The following is a 20,012-nucleotide window of genomic DNA, read 5'->3' as shown; positions in this document are numbered from 1 at the left end:
GTGTGTGCCACATAGTCCTACCTACTTGGGAGTCTAAGATAGAGGGGATCACTTGAGCCCAGGAGGTTGAGGTTGCAGTGACTATGCCACTGCAATAGATTATTCATTCATAAAAAGGAATAAAGTATTGCTGTTACAATACAGATGAACCTTGAAAACATTATGCTAAGTGTAAGAAGCCAGTCACAAAAACTACATATTACATAATTCCATTTATATGAAACATCCAGAATAGGCAAATCTATAGATGCAAAAATCAATAGTGACCTACAGCTGGGAGTAGGGCAGATGGAAACTGAATTTCAGTGGGTACAGGCTTGCTTTCTGGGGTTATGAAAATGTTCAAAACTTTGATTTTGGTGACAGTTGGACAACTCTGTAAACATACTAAAATTATTAAATTAATATGAGTATAATAAATTATATATATACACACACACATTATATATATACACACACACATATACCTTTTTTTTTTTGAGACGGAGTCTCGCTCTGTCACCCAGGCTGGAGTGCAGTGGTGTGATCTTGGCTCACTTCAACCTCCGCCTTCCAGGTTCAAGTGATTCTCCTGCCTCAGCCTCCCAAGTATCTAGGGTTACAGATGCCTACTACCACGCCTGGCTAATTTTTTGTATTTTTAGTAGAGACAGAGTTTCACCACATTGGTCCGGCTCCCAAAGTGCTGGGATTATAGGCGTGAGCCACCGCGCCCGGCCAAAAGAAGGTTTTTAAACTTTATTTAGGTCAAGCAAGGTAGCTCATGCCTATAATCGCAGCACTTCGGAAAGCTGAGGTAGGAGGATCCCTTGAACCCAGGAGATCAAGACCAGCCTGGGTAACACAGTGAGACCTCTGTCTCTATTTAAAAACAAAACAAGGCCGGGCGCGGTGGCTCAAGCCTGTAATCCCAGCACTTTGGGAGGCCGAGGCCGGTGGATCACAAGGTCAAGAGATCGAGACCATCCTGGTCATCATGGTGAAACCCCGTCTCTACTACAAAAAATTAGCTGGGCATGGTGGCACGTGCCTGTAATCCCAGCTACTCAGGAGGCTGAGGCAGGAGAATTGCCTGAACCCAGGAGGCAGAGGTTGCAATAAGCTGAGATCGTACCATTGCACACCAGCCTGGGTAACAAGAGTGAAACTCCGCCTCAAAAAAAGAAAAAAACAAAACAAAACTTAGCCAGGCCTGCTGGTTTATACCTGTGGTACTGGCTACTCAGGAGGCTGGGGTGGGGGGAAACGCTTGAGTCCAGGAATTTAAGGTGGCAGTGAGCCATGATCATGCTACTTATACTGCAGCCTGGGCAACAGTATGAGACTCTACCTCTATAAATAAATTAAATAAATAAATTTTATATATATATATATATATATATATATATATAAAAACTACACTTAAGGCAGATGATAGCAATAAAATAAGAGTACATTTTACCATCTTTGTTGCTTCTCTTGGTTTTTCCTCTCTGTTCCCACACATCCAATTCCATCTCCAGTGTTCTCTAAGCAGCCTCTATAACACTAGCGAGCACTCACTAGAACTGCTTCTAAATCCTCAATTAAATCTCCACACACCACCCACTGATAATGACCACAGCAATTTTCTTTGAAGACTGTGTGGAAAAAGCCATTAAGATACCAGCTTTTTAAGGTTAAAAATATCACTTCTCAGCCTTTTGGCTAAGATCAAGTGTAAGGTTAAAAAGTCTGCCAGGAAAGACAAATATAACTTTTCAGGAGTGTCCTTATGCAATGTCCAGATTCTTTTACACTATAGCACAGAATGAATGAAGCTAATAAAGAAACCTTTTTTTTGTACTTTTTTTTTCTGAGATGGGGTCTCACTCTGTCACCCAGGCTGGAATGTAGTAGCATGATCTCAGCTCACTGCAACTTCCACCTCCCAGGCTCAAGTGATCCTCCCACCTCAGCCTCCCAAGTATCTGGGACCATAGGAGTGTACCACCAAACCCGGCTAACATTTTGTATTTTTGGTAGAGACAGGGTTTCGCCATGTTGTCCAAGCTGGTCTCGAACTCCTGAGCTCAAGTGATCTGCCCACCTAGGACTTCCAAAGTGCTGAATTACAGGCATGAGCCACTGTGCCCAGCCTAGTAAATGAACTTTTAAAATACATAACAGCTAAATAAGAATTACAGCTACCATACTTGCAGCTTCCTTTCAAAGGGCTTACCTCAAGATTGAGAGATGCAGGGGAAATTGTTGCAATTATAGATGTTCTTGTACGCCCTCCAAGAGAATCCTGGAGGATTCTAGTTAGTTTAGATTCTCGATAAGGAATATGAGGTGTTCTTTCTACAAGAGCAGTAATAACCCTTCCCAAAGTCAACAAGGATTGATTTATATTTCCAGCTTCCCGAGCTCTCTTATCAACAGCTCCAGAACGCCCAATATTTTCACTTCCTGCAAGATCAACCTTTAATTTTAAAAATAAAAATAAAAAGTGAGTCTATTGGATTTGGATTCAAAGACTTTCATTCTCAAAGCATACATAATATATTAAATAGCCATCAAAATAATGTTTCTATAATTAACAAATTTCTTCTCCCACTACAAAGCTAATCAATCACGCAGTGACCACAAAAATTTGTCTCAAGTACAAAATTTCAAGCTGCTCTATAAGGTTTTTAAGAATAAATCAGTAGTATTAAGGTAGATGCTTACCAAGTTCAACTTTCCAATTTTAACAAGCTCTTCTCCATCAATTGTAGTTTCTTTCATATGTATTGTAACAGAGAAAACAGAGTGGGAACGACTAGAAAACAATATCAAGTTGCCCAGTCATTATAATGTAAAACAGTATTTGCTGCTTCTGAAATACTGAAAACAGGAAAGGAAGATCTAAATACATAAGGATAGAGAAACATAACATCAGACAGGAGATAACAAGATTTTAGAAGATAGGAGGTGGATAGAACCATGATTAGGTTGCTTTCTCATATCTTCTGCCTGCTAAAGAGACATCAGTAAGAAGCTACCTAAAAAAAACCCTAAAAGACATAGAATCTGGCCGGGGGCACAGTGGCTCACGCCTGTAATCTCAGCACTTTGGGAGGCCAAGGTGGTGGATCACCGAAGGTGAGGAATTTGAGAACAGCCTGGCCAACGTTGTGAACCTCGTCTCTACTAAAAATACAAAAATTAGCTGGGCGTGGTGGTAGGCGCCTGTGATCCCAGCTACTCTCGAGGCCAAGGCAGGAGAATCACTTGAACCAGGAAAGTGGAGGCTGCAATGAGCTGAGATCATGCCATTGCACTCCAGTATGGGCAATAGAGAGAGACTCCGTCTCAAAAAAAAAAAAGAACCAAAGACTTAGAATCCTGAGGTACTTCTGAAAGCTAGATGTGGGTGGGGTTCAAACAGTTGCCTGGTTATGTCAAGAAGAAATACCTTGCAATCCATCTTCCTATTCATAAGAACCATTTGAAATATGTCATTACCATAAATTCAAATGGTACCAAGCAAGCCATTAGTTTATTCTCCCACCTCCCCATTGTACATGCACAAGTACATTTCTCTGCTTTGAGACTGTCATTAGAAATAGGTGACTCCTCTCCCCTAACAGCAGAAATAGTAAACATCATGATTACTAAAACACAACAAGATAATCACTGCTAGATTATAAAATGTTCAAAAGTCTACCTTATGCTAAATACTGAGGCCAAGGCAGGCAGATCACAAAGTCAGGAGTTTGAGACCAGCCTGACCAACATGGTGAAACTCTATCTCTACTAAAAAAATACAAAAATTAGCAGGTGTGGTGGCGAGCGCCTGTAATCCCAGTTACTCAGGAGGCTGAGGCAGGAGAACTGCTGAACCCAGGAGATTTGCGGTGAGCTCAGATGACATCATTGCACTCCAGCCAGGGCAACAAGAGCGAAAGTGTCTCTAAATAAATAAATAAATAAATACAGTATCATTTTTATAAAAATTATTTAAAATTACAGAAAAAGAGGAAGGTACAAGGAAGAACATAAATGTAAACTATAGATCTGAATTATAATATTCATCTCATGATTTTCTACCATTATCTATCCATTCCCAATTCACATTAGGGAATTAATACAAATAAGCATTGAAGTCAGCTTTGATTTGGGAAAACTGAATTAACTTTCTTTGTCACATACATTCATGAAAAGTGACCTTTACAAGTCTACATACAAGAAAAAAGGAAAAATAGAAATTTTATTTTGTTTATTTTTTTTTTTTGAGACGGAGTTTCGCTGTTGTTACCCAGACTGGAGTGCAATGGCACGATCTCGTCTCACCGCAACCTCTGCCCCCTGGGTTCAAGCAATTCTCCTGCCTCAGCCTCCCGAGTAGCTGGGACTACAAGCATGCACCACCATTCCCAGCTAATTTTTTTATTTTTAGTAGAGACAGGGTTTCGCCTTATTGACCAGGATGTTCTCGATCTCTTGACCTCGTGATCCACCCACCTCAGCCTCCCAAAGTGCTGAGATTATAGGCGTGAGCCACCGTGCCCAGCCAGAAATTTTATATTTTAGTGAAATGTACCTAAAGAAATTTTACCTACTCTTCAGTTCAGTTCTCCAAATTCTACATGAAATTAAGTTATATATCAACCACAGAATAAAATTGCCATTTTACTGGAAAGTCATTACAGTGAAAATTTGATTCAAATTTTGAAATTGTCCAAAATTCCATGATCTTAATAACTTTTTGGTATATTTTTCTTCTTTAAATGCAAACTTTTTTTTAGAGTTGCAACTATAATTGTTACGGCATTTTGTAGAAATTTTCAACTACACACAAACAAAGAAATAAGACTTCTAATCCTAACAATCATTTTGTAGCTCAGAGAAACTGATATGCAGATAAATTCACTTATTTACCCCAAGACACATACTGAATTAACTGCAAAAGTGAGACTACACCTAATACCTAATTCCCAATCCACTGCTTTTTCTATTACATTCTGATGTTTCTTTCAAAGACCATACACACACACACAAAAACCTGTTTTAGTAAACCGTATTTGTAGAATTTGGAAATTTATCCTATAGGGGTCATTATGAGAATAAAGGAGTTCCTAACTTAGGTAAACTTACTATACTTGATCTTAGCCAAAAGTCCGAGAAGCCATAACTTATGTAAATTTAAGATAGAAATTTTATATTTCGCTAAATAGAGTGGTAAGAGAAGAAAATAAACAATTTTTAAAAAGAAATTTTGTATTTCAATAAATGATATTTAGAGGAAAAAAAAATCATCCCTTTCATCCCATGAAAGATAGTGTTAGTGACCATCTGTCTCCCACATTAAAATGAAGTCATTTTAAAAGACCTGACTTCTTCCAATTCCTATTCAAAGCAAGGGTTTTCAAGCTATATTCAAATATCAGTAGGGGGCTCCACAAAAGTGTTTCATGGGCTCCTTCATTCTGAGCGTCCCATACCAAAATCAACTACAGCAGCCACATTTTATCCTGGACTTCCATATATGGTATCATTAGAACAAAAGGATTCTTCCACTTTAAAAAAGTTTAATACTTCAGCTATGGTTCAAGTTATCTTTGTTCTTTTAACATTCTTCCAATATTTGGCCCTTCCCTATAAATCTCAAGCCAATTACCAACAACCGCTCCTTATAACACAGAATCTAAGCATGTGACCCATGTGACCCATGTACCTTGACCCACCCCAGTCTGACTTTCTCCAAGTTCCTAATTCTTCTTAAAAGAAAATGGGGCTAGGAAAGAGACTATGGCTTTCTTACCTAGAGTATGCATTCATCAAAGTAGCTGCAGTTGTCCGTTTCGCTGCCCCCTTTTCTAAAATTTGATAGACTTCATCCTTGTTGTGTACCGTAATTTCTTCTAAACCTTTAATTATCACTCCTCTCTGACCAAAATACCAAAAGAACATCCATTAGATTGGTTAAAGCACATGCACACACACATGTACACACACATACACATTCTGTCTCTCCGTACCCACCCCCGACCCCGCCCCAACTTCTCAAAACCTGACACATTAAAATTCAGAGACATTTCATTCTTAAAGACTGAATTACCTTGTTACGGGGATCATCAAACATCTGTAGTCTCTCAGAAACATCAGAAGATGGATTAAGAAGATCAAAAAGTTCTTCATTATAGATCTCCAAAAGAGACACTTTGACTGAAAATTCAGTACCATTATCAGTAAGTTTCTCAAAAATTTGATGAAGGGTACGTGGAATTATACCAGCCAAGGGATCCTGAAATTATAAAAGGACTAATATAAAGGAAGAATGCCATTTACTGTGGCAGTTAAAATACATGGACTTCCTTTATAATATATTTAAACATAAGTATGGTAAACTAAGTTAAAACAAACAAAAAAAAAGAAACAACTTAATGTTAAAGAAGTCACTTACAACAGTCTGTTCAACAGTAGTCTTCACACCCTCCATAAACCTATCATACTTCTTAGCTATCTTCATGCCTGAGCATCACATGGAAACCAATGGAACTCATCTACTTATAAAGCCAAATTCAATAATTCTGACCCACTAAACTATGCTTTAAGCCTATTCCATATCTCCTATGGTTACAATTTCATAACTTTATTATCCATATGTAAAATAAGTTAATGACTCATAAGTTAACCACTAGAAGAAAGGATCTACCCAAATATCAATAATTTGGAAAATTGGCCGGGCAAGGTAGTATATGCCTGTAACAGCTACTCAGGAGGTTGAGGTGGGAGGTCTTGAACTCTTGGGCTCCTTAAACCTAAGAGCTCAAGACCAGCCTGCGCAACACAGTGAGACCTCACCACTTAAAAAAAAAAAAAATGTTGGGGCGGAAAATTAACCAAATTTTTTTTTTGAGACAGAGCCTTGTTCTATTGCCCAGGCGGGAGTGCAGTAGCACCATATCAACATACTGGAGCGTCCACCTCCTGGGTTTCAGCGATTCTCTTGCCTCATCCCCTAGGTAGCTGAAATTACAGTTACGTGCCACCATGTCAGGATAATTTCTGTCTTTTTAGCAGAGACCAAGTTTCACCATGTTGGCCAGCTGGTCTCAAACTGCTGATCTTAGGTGATCCGCCCACCTTGGCCTCCCAAAGTTCTAGGATTACAGGTGTGAGCACCGTGCCCAGCCAATTAACTAGGTATTAAACTCATTTAAATTTAAACACATTACTAAATTTAAAACTAAACTTTTAGGCTGGGCACAGTGGCTCATGCCTGTAATCCCAGCACTTTGGGAGGCCGAGGCAGGTGGATCATGAGGTCAAGAGACTGAGACCATCCTGGTGAAACCCTGTCTCTACTAAAAATACAAAAATTAGCTGGGCATGGTGGCGCGTGCCTGTAATCCCAGCTACTCAGGAGGCTGAGGCAGGAGCATTGCCTGAACCCGAGGCGGAGGTTGCGGTGAGCCGAGATCGTGCCATTGCACTCCAGCCTGGGTAACAAGAGCAAAACTCTGTCTCAAAAAAAAAAAAAAAAAAAACCTAAACATTTTAAAAAAAAGTTTTAACACTTCAGCTATAGTTCAACTTGTCTTTGTTCTTCTTTCAACATTCTTCCAGAATTGGTTCTCTCCTTTAGTTATTAAACTCACTTAAACCCATGGAAATCTTTGTAAAATGTAGTATATGCTTTCTCAGTATTATACATTTGTCTTAATTTCATGAACACTTAACATCATCATGAATATAGTACTATACTTCCTCTGGCCATGCTAATGTTTTGAGACTCATTCCTTCAGTACAAAGCCCTCCCTGCCTTCAAGCCTCACTCCTCCAACTTTTCTACAATATTCTACTCTAACCATTCTGTTGTAAATAGACCCCTCTTTTATCACATAACCATGCCATATATGTGGGTCCTTCCTCTCCCAGTGTGGCTGTTTCTTAAACAGGAATCATACCATACACTTTAATTTTACTGAAGTAGTGGTTTACCCTAAATTAGTTTTGATACAAGTACTCTGATCTTCTCTATTTCAAGACAGAGACCCTCAAACAAGTTTTATTCAGTTAAATTTCAACCACATTAGAGATAAAAATATGTTATAAACAATAAATACCTCTTCCCAGGTATACTCTTCATTAGGTGACCTTTCACCTTCCATTGTAAAGGTTTTTCCAGTGCCAGTTTGGCCATACCTGTCAAGATTAGTAAGTGGTAAATCAAAAACAAACATACACTCATATCACTATTAATGACAGATTAAAAGCAACAGGCCAGGCATGGTGGTTCATGTCTGTAATCCCAGCACTTTGGGAGGCCAAGATGGGTGGCTCACTTGAGGTCAGGAGTTCAAGACCAGCCTGGCCAACATGGTGAAACCCCATCTCTACTAAAAATACAAAAATTAGGCCAGGCATGCTGGCTCAGGCCTATAGTCCCAGCACTTAGAGAGGCCAAGGCTGGCGGATCACAAGGTCAGGAAATCAAGACCATCCTGGCCAACATGGTGAAACTCCATCTCTACTAAAAATACAAAAATTAGCTAGGCAGGTGGCGTGTGCCTGTAGTCCCAGCTACTTGGGAGGCTGAGGCAGGAGAATCGCTTGAAACCAGGAAGCGGAGGTTGCAATGAGCAGAGATCACACCACTGCAGCCTAGCAACAGAACAAGACTCCGTTTAAAAAAAAAAATACAAAAATTAGCCAGGTCCAGTGGTGTGCAACTGTAATCCCAGCTACTAGAAAGGCTAAGACATGAGAATCACCTGAACCTGGGAGGTGGAAGTTGCAGTGAGGAGAGATAACACCTCTGCACTCCAGTCTGGGCTACAGAGTGAGACTCTGTCTAAAAAACAAACAAAAAACAGGCTGGGCATGGTGGCTCACGCCTGTAATCCCAGCACTTTGGGAGGCCAAGGAAGGTGGATAACCTGAGGTCAGGATCAGGAGTTCAAGACCAGCCTGGCCAACATGGTGAAATCCTGTCTCTACTAAAAATACAAAAAATTAGCCGGGTATAGTGGTGGGTGCCTGTAATCCCAGCTACTTGGGAGGCTGAGACAGGAGAATCACCTGAACCCAGGAGGCAGAGGTTGCAGAGGGCCAAGATCACGCTATTGTACTCCAGCCTGGGCAACAAGAACAAAACTCCATCTCAAAAACAAAACAAAGCCACGCATTTAAGCTTTTCATAAACCTGAAATAACAGTGTTTTACTTACGCAAAGATAGTGCAATTATAGCCCATAATAACTTCATCCAGAATTGGACAAACAACACTTCGATAAACATCAATCTGTTTAGTAGATGTTCCAAATACCTATCAAAAAAAAAGAATTTAAAAAAATAAACCTCAATATTACTTATTCTAATAATTATAAATTATATATGAATTAATAATTTTGGTTTTTGTATGTTAACTAATTCATAATTCAGCCTACTAGAAGCCATCTGACAATTCAAAGAGACAAATGAAATTTCTAAGTATATACCATTTTCCAGGGGAAATATGCATATTAAAAATATTTTACATTAGTGGATAATCAAGAAATTGCACCATATGTTACCATATCAAAAGTATATGTTTTCCTCGAGCTCTTGTCAGCCAATCCTCCAGTTCGTACACTAACTTCTTTTCGTACAGGATCACATTCTACTACTGAATGGGCGCTAGCTTTCCGCTCTGACAAATTAAATGGTCTATAAAAAGAAACACACAAGGTCATTCAGGAACTCTTAGTTATCATGTTATCAATGACATTTTCACTAACTACATTAGTCAAAAAAAATGTGAAGTTCTGACCATACTATTGGTGACAGGGATTAAATCAGGACTAAATGATACTGCTAAAGCAGATAGTAAAATGATGTGTCTCAAGTTTCACAAATATAATTTTTTAAATGTTCAAAGATACATAAAACATTACAATTCTGGCAGCTTCTTAGAGTAGATACTAATAGAATTGTTTTGTTTTGATCGTAGAGATGGAGTCTCACTGTGTTGTACATGCTGATTGCAAACTTCTAGGCTCAAGTGATATCCCACCTCAGCTTCCCAAGGTGTTAGGATTAAGATGTGAGACACTGTACCCAGCCACTAACAGGTTTTAACTTATAAAAACACCAAACTTATTTTTCAGAATTCCGTTTCTACTATTCTTACCTGATCAAGTTAGGTTATAATGTAGTGGAAAATACATGTCAAACTTGTGTTCAAAATACTAATCTGCCAGTGGATACTTGGCACAAAATAAAAATACATAAAAATAATGATTAACAAGTTGAATACTTACTATGTGCCATGTACTCATTGTTTCAAGTGCTTTACATGTGCTCACTCAGTTTGTCCACACAACATTGTGAGGCTGGTAGCATTACTAGCCCCATTTTTCAAATGAGTGAATAGGCACAGAAGGGCTATACTACTCAAGCCAACTGGATCAAGAGTCTTCATTCTACAAAAATGCCTGAATAGGTATTTAGTTGAAAAGATCATTTCTTTAGGAAGTCCTTTCCATCTTTTTTTTTTTTTTTTTTTTTTTTTTTTGAGACGGAGTTTCGCTCTTGTTACCCAGGCTGGAGTGCAATGGCGCAATCTCGGCTCACCACAACCTCCGCCCCCTGGGTTCAGGCAATTCTCCTGCCTCAGCCTCCCGAGTAGCTGGGATTACAGGCACGCGCCACCGTGCCCAGCTAACTTTTTGTAATTTTTAGTAGAGACGGGGTTTCACCATGAGTCCTTTCCATCTTACAAGCCTCCCCGACCCACTCCAACCAAAACCACATTAAATATTTGCTATATATTCCTACAGCACCCTTTATACACCCTTTCTAAATATCACCTCTCTTATAATTTTTTTTGTGTGTTACCCACTAGACCTCAGGTCACTAGGGAAGGAAATCCTGTCTAGTTTACTGTTTCCTCAGCACAAACTACCATGCATAGCATACAGTAGGTTCTCAAACATTTATTAAACTACATTTCCTAATAAATGTCATCCTAAGAGGAACTATGGGAAAGCTAAAAAGAACCAGAGTCCACAGAGTAGCATCAATAAGGTAACTATAGACTCAGTACATGTCTGGGCTAAAAGGAGACATAATCTTGACCTGAGTTTATTTTTCCCATTGAGTACCATATATATTTTGGACAAAGTACCAAACAGGAAATTATTTTCCCCTTATCACTAGATAAACCAAGTTGCTATTTATTTAAGAAAGGTACCTGAACTTCCCCTGGCATAGCCCACTCTGAGTATACTTCTGAGTGATCAGAAGACCAATCTGTTATCCTGGGAAACTTAACTCCCAGGTACTATCTGGTAATGCTGTCATTTGCCAACTGTACTAAAACCTACACAATGCATATAATCCACATGAATGTACAGAATGCTTAAAAATTCAACAAAACTAAGGCTGAACCAACTTATACTGAGGTAGGCCAAGAGCATCAAGTGGAGTGAATTGCTCTCATGTGGCTAAAGCTTTTACAATTAGTCTATTATTTTTGGAAACAGACCTAAACTAGTATCTTGCCTGAACATATAATTAAGTTACCAAATAAATACTATTCACGTTGCCAGGACCCAGTAATAGAAAAATCATACAGATTACACATTCCTAAAAGTTATCAAAACTCCCAGAGAAGCTTTAGGGACTATCTGTACTCTAAGAAGGAGAACTGCCAAGCCATTATTTTCCTACCCAGACTTCTTTAACTGACTAGAAACTGCAAAGTTGAACTTTGGGAGGCTGAGGTAGGCAGACCACAAGGTCAGGAGATAGAGACTGTCCCAGCCAACATGGTAAAACTCCGTCTCTACTAAAAATACAAAAATTAGCTGGGCATGGTGGCACGTGCCTGTAATCCCAGCTACTTAGGAGGCTGAGGCAAGAGAATCGCTTGAACCTGGGAGGCAGAGGTTGTAGTTAGCCAAAAATAAAAATAAAATACAAAGGATAAATAAATCCAAAAAAATTGTCTTTAAAAAAAAAAAAGAAATTGCAAAGTTTCTGCTGATCACCCTAGTAAATCCATCAATTTACTGGTTCACTACAGTTATATAAAAATTGAAACAATCAAAATGGTGAGGGACGGGAGATTGAGGATTTAAAAAACCCAAGTCCTAGGCCAGGTGCAGTGGCTCACACCTATAATCCCAGCACTTTGGGAGGCCAAGGCAGGTGGATCACGAGGTCAGGAGTTTGACACCAGCCTAGCCAATATGGTGAAATCCTAACTCTACTAAAAATACAAAAATTAGCCAGGAATGGTGGTGTACGCCTATAATTCCAGCTACTTGGGAGGCTGAGGCAGGAGAATCACTTGAACCTGGGAGGTGGAGACTGCAGTGAGCCGAGATGGCACCACTGCACTCCAGCCTAGGCAACAGAGCGAGACTCCATCTCAAAAAAAAAAAAATCCAAAAATTAGCCAGGCATGGTGGTGGGTACCTGCACTCCGAGCTACTTGAGAAGCTGAGGAAGAGGTTGCAGTGAGCCAAGATTGTGCCAACTCCAGGTCTGGGCAACAGAGCAAGACTCTGTGTGAAAAAAGAAAAGAAAAGAAAGCAGTTAAGGGGGACAGGAAGTATTGAAGGGGGAAGATACCTGGTTGTGATTTTAGGGTAGTTAGGGAATGTTTGTATGCTGAAGGTGATATTTAAGCAGAATCTATAAAGCAAGGGAGCCAGTCCATGTAGATATTTTGGAAGAAAAGTTTCCAGGCAGAGAGAACAAAAATTGCAAAGATCCATAAGTAAAAGCAGGTAGATATATTTTTTAAATGTATATGTGTATGTTTAAGTAATAGGGTTAAAAGTATTAGCCTGGCCAATCTCTTAAGTATTTTTTAATACTTAAGAGATTGGCCAGGCATGGTGGCTCATGCCTATAATCCCAGAACTTCGGGAGGCTGAGGCAGGGAGATCACCTGAGGTCAGGAGTTTAAGACCAGCCTGGCCAACATCGTGAAAACCCCTCTCTAATAAAGATACAAAAAATTAGCCAAGCGTAGTGGTACACGCCTGTAATCCCAGCTACTCGGGAAACTGAAGCAAGAGAATCACTTGAACCCAAGAAGCAGAGGCTGCAGTGAGCGAAGATCATTATCACCGCACTCTAGCCTGGGTGACAGGTCAAGACTCTGTCTAAAAAAAAAAAAAAAAAAAAATTTTAAGAGATTGAAAATAAAAATACAACATACCAAATCTTATGGGACACAGCAAAAGCAGTGCCAAGGCGGAAATTTGTAGCTATAAATGCTCACATTAAAAAGCAAGAAAGATTTCATATCAACACCCTAACTTGACAACTTAAGGAACTGGAAACAGAAGAACTAACTCAATACAAAGCCAGCAGAAGGAAGGAAATAATAAAGATTACAGCAGAGACAAACAAAAAAGAGAAGAGAAAAACCAATGAAACGAAAAGATGGTTCTTCAAAAAGATAAACAAAATTAACAAGCTTTTAGTTGGATGGACTAAGAAAATAAAAGACTCAATAACTAAAATTAGAAATGAAAGCAGAAACATTACTATTGACTCTACAGAAATAAAAAAGACTATAAAGGTATTATGAACAATTGCATGCCAACAGATTGGATAACCCAGCTTAACAAATTCCTAGAAACACAATACCTACAAAGAATAAACCACAAAGAAATGTAAATTCTGGCCAGGCGTGGTGGCTCATGCCTGTAATCCCAGCACTTTGGGAGGCCGAGACAGGTGAATCACATGAGGTCAGGAGTTCGAGACCAGTCTGACCAACATGGAGAAACCCCATCTCTACTAAAAATACAAAATTAGCCAGGCATAGTGGCACATGCCTATAATCCCAGCTACTTGGGAGTCTGAGGCAGGAAAATTGCTTGAAGCTGGGAGGTGGAGGTTGCAGTGAGTTTGTATCACGCTATTGCACTCCAGCCTTGGCAACAAGAGCGAAACTCCATCTCAAAAATAAAAAAGAAAGAAAGAAATCGAAATTCTGAATGGAGCTATAACTAGTAAATAGATGGAATCACTAACCAAAAATCTCCTGACAAAGAAAAGCCTAGATCTGACAGTTTCATAGGTGAATTCTACAAAACATTTCAAGAAGATCTATTATCAATTCTTCTCAAACTTTTCCCCAAAAAAATCTAGTAGAGGAGACATTTCCTAACTGATTTTGTGAGGTCAGCATTACCCTGATACCAAAGCCAGACAAAGGCAACTAAAAGAAAACTACAGATCACTATCCCTTACGAACACTGATACAAAGATCCTCAACAAAATACCAACACATTGAACTGAGCAGCACAAGGATTATACACCATGACCAAATAAGATTTATTCCTGGAATATACAGATGGCACAATATGTAAAAATTGATCAATGGAATATACCACATTAACAGAATGAAGGAAACCACAGATCATGTCAATTGATGCAGGAAAAGCAGCTGACAAAATTCAAAACCGTTTAGTCATAAATATGCTCAACAGGCTGGGTGCAGTGGCTCACGCTTGTAATCCTAGCACTTTGGGAGGCCAAGGCAGGTGAATCACAAGGTCAGGAGATTGAGACCATCCTGGCAAACATGGTAAAATCTCGTCTCTATCAAAACTACAAAAATTAGCTGGGTGTGGTGAGGCACACCTGTAGTACCAGCTACTTGGGAGGCTGAGGCAAGACAATGGCTTGAATCTGGGAGTGGGAGGTTGCAGTGAGCCGAGATCATGCCACTGCACTCCAGCCTGGCACCAGAGCAAGACTCCGTCGCCAAAAAAATAAAGAAGATCAACGTCAAAAAAATAAAAAAGATCGACAAACTAGAAATAGGGCAAAATTGCTTCAACAAAATAAAAGCAACATAACAAAAACCCAAAGCAAACATAATTGATAATCAAAGACTGAAAAATGTCCCTCAAAGAACAAGAACAGGGCCAGCACAGTGACTCGCGTCTGTAATCACAGCACCATGGGAGGCTAAGAGGAGAGGCTCAGATGAAGCCAGAAGAGCAGGATCAGAATGGAAAACACAGCGAGACCACATCTCTAAAAAAAGAAAAACTTCTTGGCTGGGCGCAGTGGCTCATGCCTGTAATCCCAGCACTTTGGGAGGCTGAGGCGGGCAGATCATCTGGCCTGGGCAAGAGTGAAACTCCATCTCAAAAAAAAAAAAAAGAAAAGAAAAAGAAAAAAAAATTCTTATTTATTTATTTATTTTTATTTATTTTTTTTTTGAGACGGAGTTTCACTGTTGTTACCCAGACTGGAGTGCAATGGCACGATCTCGGCTCACTGCAACCTCTGCCTCCTGGGTTCAAGCAATTCTCCTGCCTCAGCCTCCTGAGTAGCTGGGACTACAGGCACGCACCACCTAATTTTTGTATTTTTAGTAGAGACAGGGTTTCGCCTTATTGACCAGGATTGTCTTTATCTCTTGACCTGGTGATCCACCGGCCTCGGCCTCCCAAAGTGCTGGGATTATAGGCATGAGCCACCGCACCTGGCCAAAAATTCTTTTTTAAATTAACTGGGTATGGTAGTGTGCCTACAGTCCCAGCTACTCAGGAAAGTGAGGCAGAAGGATGTAAACAAACAAACAAATAAATAAATAAAAGGAGTAGGACAAGGATACCCAATGCACACTTTTGCCACTTCCATTCAACATACTACTGTAAGTTCTAGCTAGAACAATTAGGCAAGAAAGAGAAATAAAAGGCATCCAAATCAAAAAGAAAAAAGTTGGGATGGGCACGGTGGCTCACACTTGTAATCCCAGCACTTTAGGAGGCCAAGGTGGCTTTATCATCTGAGGATGGGAGTTCAAGACCAGCCTCATAAACATGGAGAAACCTCATCTCTACTAAAATAAAAAATAAATTAGCTGGGCATAGTGGCGCATGCCTGTAATCTCAGCTACTTGGGAAGCTGAGGCAGGAGAATCGCTTGAACCTGGGAGGTAGAGGTTGTGGTGCGCTGAGATCAAGCCATTGCGCTCCAGCCTGGGCAACAAGAGCGAAACTCTGTCTCAAAAAAAAAAAAGGCTGGGAGCGGTGGCTCATGCCTGCAATCCCAGCACTTTGGGAGGCCAAGGCAGGCGGATCACGAGGTCAAGAGATCGAGACCATCCTAGCCAACATGGTGAAACCCCATTGCTACTAAAAATGCAAAAATTAGCTGGGTGTGGTGGTGCAGGCCTGTAGTCCGAGCTACTCGGGAGGCTGAGGCAGGAGAAATGCTTGAACCCAGGAGGCGGAAGTTGCAGTGAGCCAAGATTGCGCCACTGCACTCCAGCCTGGCGATGGAGCGAGATTCTATCTCAAAAAAAAAAAAAAAAAATTTAAAAAAAAAGGAAAGAAAGAAAAGAAAAAATAAGTTGGGCCAGGCACGGTGGCTCATGCCTGTAATCCTAGCACTTTGGGAGGCCGAGGTGGGTGGGTCACCTGAGATCAGGAGTTCAAGACCAGGCTGGCCATCATGGTGAAACCCCATCTTAAAAAAAAGAAAAAATAAGTTAAAAAAGAAAAAGAAAGGAAGAAGTTGATGGCCTGGAATGGTGGCTCACGCGTATAATACCGGCACTTTGGGAAGCTAAGGTGACTTGACCTCAGGAGGTTGAGACCAGCCTTGTCAACATATTGAAACTCCATCTCTACTAAAAGTATAAAAACTTAGCCAGGCATGGCCTCATGCCTGTAAATCCCAGCTACTCAGGAGGCTAAGGCAGGAGAATCACTTGAACCCAGGAGGTGGAGGTTGCAATAAGCTCAGATCATGCCATTGCACTCCAGCCTGGGCAACAGAGGAGACTCCGTCTCAAAAGAAAAAAAGAAAAGAGGCCGGTCTTTGGCTAGAATCACAGGAAAAAAAAAGAAAAGAGGCCAGGCGCTACAGCTCATACCTCTAATCCCAGCACTTTGGGAGGCCAAGGTGGGGGAATCACCTGGCCAACAAGGTGAAACCTTGTATCTACTAAAAATATAAAAGTTAGTTGGGTGTGATGGTACACGCCTGTAGTCCCAGCTACTCAGGAGGCTGAGGCGGAAGAATCACTTGAATCACGGAGTCAGAGGTTGCAGTAAGCGAGATCGCACCACTATACTCTAGCCTGGTGACAGAATGAGACTCCGTCTCAAAAAAACAAAAACAAGCAAACAAACAAAAAAGGTTAGTGGGAGTGTAAATTAGTTCAATCATTGTGAAAGAAAGTGTGGGGATTCCTCAAGCACCAAGAAACAGAAATTCTATTTGATCCAGCAATCCCATTACTGGGTATATATCCAAAGGATTATAAATAGTTCTATTATAAAGACACATGCACACATATGTTCACTGTGGCACTGTTTACAACAGCAAAGACTTGGAACCAACCCAAATGCCCATTGATGATAGACTAGACAGGGAAAATGTGGCACATATACACCATGGAATACTATGCAGCTGTAAAAAATGATGAGTTCGTGTCCTTTGTAGGCACATGGATGAATCTGGAAACCACCATTCTCAGCAAACTGACACAAGAACCCAGAAAATCAAACACCACATGTTCTCACTCATAGGCTGGTGTTGAACAATGAGAACACATGGACACAGAGAGGGGAGCATCACAAACTTCGGTCAGTTGGTGGGGACTAGGGGAGGGACTTGGTCGGTAGGGAGGTTGGGGAGGGATAACATGGGGAGAAATGCCAAATATAGGTGATGGGGGGATGGAGGCAGCAAACCACATCACCATGTATGTACCTATGCAGCAATCCTGCATGATCGGCACATGTACCCCAGAACCTAAAGTACAATCAAAAATACATTTTAAAAAGAGAGAAAGAAAAAACCCTAAAACTCAGGGGGACGCAGGGAGGGAGAGCATCAGGAAGAATAGCTAGTGCATGCTGGGCTTACTTAATACCTGGGTGATGGGATGATCTGTGCAGCAAACCACCATAGCACACATTTTACCTATGTAACAAACCTGCACATCCTGCACATGTACTCCAGAACTTAAAATAAAATTGATGAAAAAAAACAATAAAAATAAACAGAAGTTGGCCGGGCGTGGTGGCTCACACCTGTAATCCTAGCACTTTGGGAGGCCGAGGTGGGTGGATCACCTGAGGTCAGGAGTTCAAGACCACCCTGGCCATCATGGTGAAACCCCATCTTAAAAAATAAAAATTAAAAATTAAAAATAAACAGAAGTTAAATAGTTTAAAAAAAAGAAAGAAAGAAAGAAAAAGAAAACCCTAAAATTCCACACACACAAAAAAAAACCTGTTAGAACTAATACATGAATTCAGCAAAGTAGCTGGACACCAAGTCAATATGCAAAATCCAGTTAATTTCTTTTCTTTTTCTTTTTTTTGAGATGAAGTCTTGCTCTGTTGCCCAGGCTGGAGTACAGTGGCACGATCTCAGCTCACCACAACTTCCACGTCCCAGGTTCAAGCAATTCTCCTGCCTCAGCCTCCCGAGTAACTGGGACTACAGGCATGTGCCACCATGCCTGGCTAATTTTTGTATTTTAAGTAGAGACAGGGTTTCACTATGTTGGCCAGGCTGGTCTTGAACTCCTGTCTTCGTGATCCGCCTGCCTTGGCCTCCCAAAGTGCTAAGATTACAAAACAATTCTATTTAAAATAGCATCAGAAAGAATAAAATATTAAGAATTAATTTAACCACGGAGGCAAAAGACTATAAAATGAAAACAATAAAACAGTGCTGAGGCCAGGTGTGGTGGCTCACATCTGTAATCCCAGCACTTTGGGAAGCCTCAGGGGATGGATCATGTGAGGTCAGGAATTGATAACCAGCCTTACCAACATGGTGAAACCTTGTCTCTACTAAAAATACAAAAAATAGCTGGGTGTGGTGGTGCATATCGTTAACCCCAGCTACTCTGAAGCTAAGGCAGGAGAATCTCTTGAACCCAGGAGGTAGAGGTTGCAGTGAGCTGAGATTGCACCACTGCACTCTAGCCTAGGCAACAAGAGCAAAACTCCATCTAAAAAAAAAAAAAAACCTGCTGACAGAAATTAAGGGGCATAAATAAATGGGAAGACATCCCTTGTTCATGAACTGAAAGACAATATTGTTAAGATGCCAGGCGGGCAAGGTAGCTCATACCTGTAATCTCAGCACTTTGGAAGGCTAAGGGGGGCGGATCATGAGGTCAGGAGATCAAGAACATCCTGGCCATGATGAAACCCCATCTCTACTAAAAACATAAAAATTAGCTGGGCGTTGTAGCATGCACCTATAGTCCCAACTACTCGGGAGGCTGAGGCAGAATTACTTGAGCCAGGCAGTCAGAAGTGGCAGTGAGCCAAGATCAGGCCACTGCACTCCAGCCTGGCAACAGAGCAAGACTCAGTCTCAAAAAAAAAAAAAAAAAAAGACAGGGGGGCCAGGCACAGGGGCTCACACCTGTAATCCTAGATCTCTGGGAGGCTGAGGCAGGCGAATCAAGAGGTCAGAAGTTTGAGACCAGCCTGGCCAACATGGTGAAACCCCATCTCTACTAAAAAAAAAAAAAAAAAAAAAAAAAAAAAAAAGACACAGAAGATGCCAATACTACCCAAAGTGATCTACAGATTCAATGTAATCCCTATTAAAATACCAATGACATATTTTGCAGAAATAGAAAACTCTATCCTCAAATTCATAAGGAATCCCAAGGGAGTCCAATCAAGGGAGTCCCAAGGGAGCCAAAACAATCTTGAAAAAGAACAAAGCTGGAGGACTCCTGATTTCAAAACTTACAACAAAGCTACAATAATCAAAACCATGTGGTAATGACATAAAGACAGGCTTAAGGCTGGGCGCGGTGGCTCATGCCTGTAATCCCAGCACTCTGGGAGGCCAAGGAGGGCAGATCACGAGGTCAGGAGTTTGAGAGCAGCCTGGCCAACATGGTGAAACCCCGTCTCTACTAAAAATACAAACATTAGCCAGGCATGATGGTGTGCACCTGTAATCCCAGCTACTCAGGAGGCTGAGGCAGGAGAACTGCCTGAACCCAGGAGGCGGAGGTTACAGTGAGGCAAGGTCACACCAGTGTACTACAGGCCT

General features: G+C 40.7%; 1 protein-coding gene across 5 annotated transcripts in view; it reads right to left on the bottom strand.

Annotated features, from left to right (window-relative positions):
• The window catches only part of KIF11 (kinesin family member 11), a 58,757-nt gene that overhangs the window by 30,759 nt on the left and 7,986 nt on the right, over positions 1–20,012 (bottom strand). For 3 of the 5 annotated variants that reach the window (XM_078346039.1, XM_002756401.7, XM_078346038.1), the window contains exons 2-8: positions 9,524–9,656; positions 9,179–9,276; positions 8,076–8,154; positions 6,065–6,250; positions 5,768–5,892; positions 2,692–2,782; positions 2,201–2,443 (exon numbers count right to left, since the gene is read on the bottom strand). In XM_078346039.1, coding sequence (XP_078202165.1) covers positions 2,201–2,443; positions 2,692–2,782; positions 5,768–5,892; positions 6,065–6,250; positions 8,076–8,154; positions 9,179–9,276; positions 9,524–9,526 — 825 coding nt within the window. In that variant the 5' untranslated portion in view covers positions 9,527–9,656. Of the gene's footprint in view, positions 1–2,200; positions 2,444–2,691; positions 2,783–5,767; positions 5,893–6,064; positions 6,251–8,075; positions 8,155–9,178; positions 9,277–9,523; positions 9,657–12,410; positions 12,500–20,012 lie in introns of all 5 variants that reach the window. The other 2 variants (XM_035268473.3, XM_078346037.1) reach the window with 1 other exon arrangement.

The sequence above is a fragment of the Callithrix jacchus genome, chromosome 12 (assembly GCF_049354715.1).
Source record: "Callithrix jacchus isolate 240 chromosome 12, calJac240_pri, whole genome shotgun sequence".
Taxonomy (NCBI): domain Eukaryota; kingdom Metazoa; phylum Chordata; class Mammalia; order Primates; family Cebidae; genus Callithrix; species Callithrix jacchus.
This window is presented reverse-complemented; position numbering and strand designations above follow the sequence as displayed.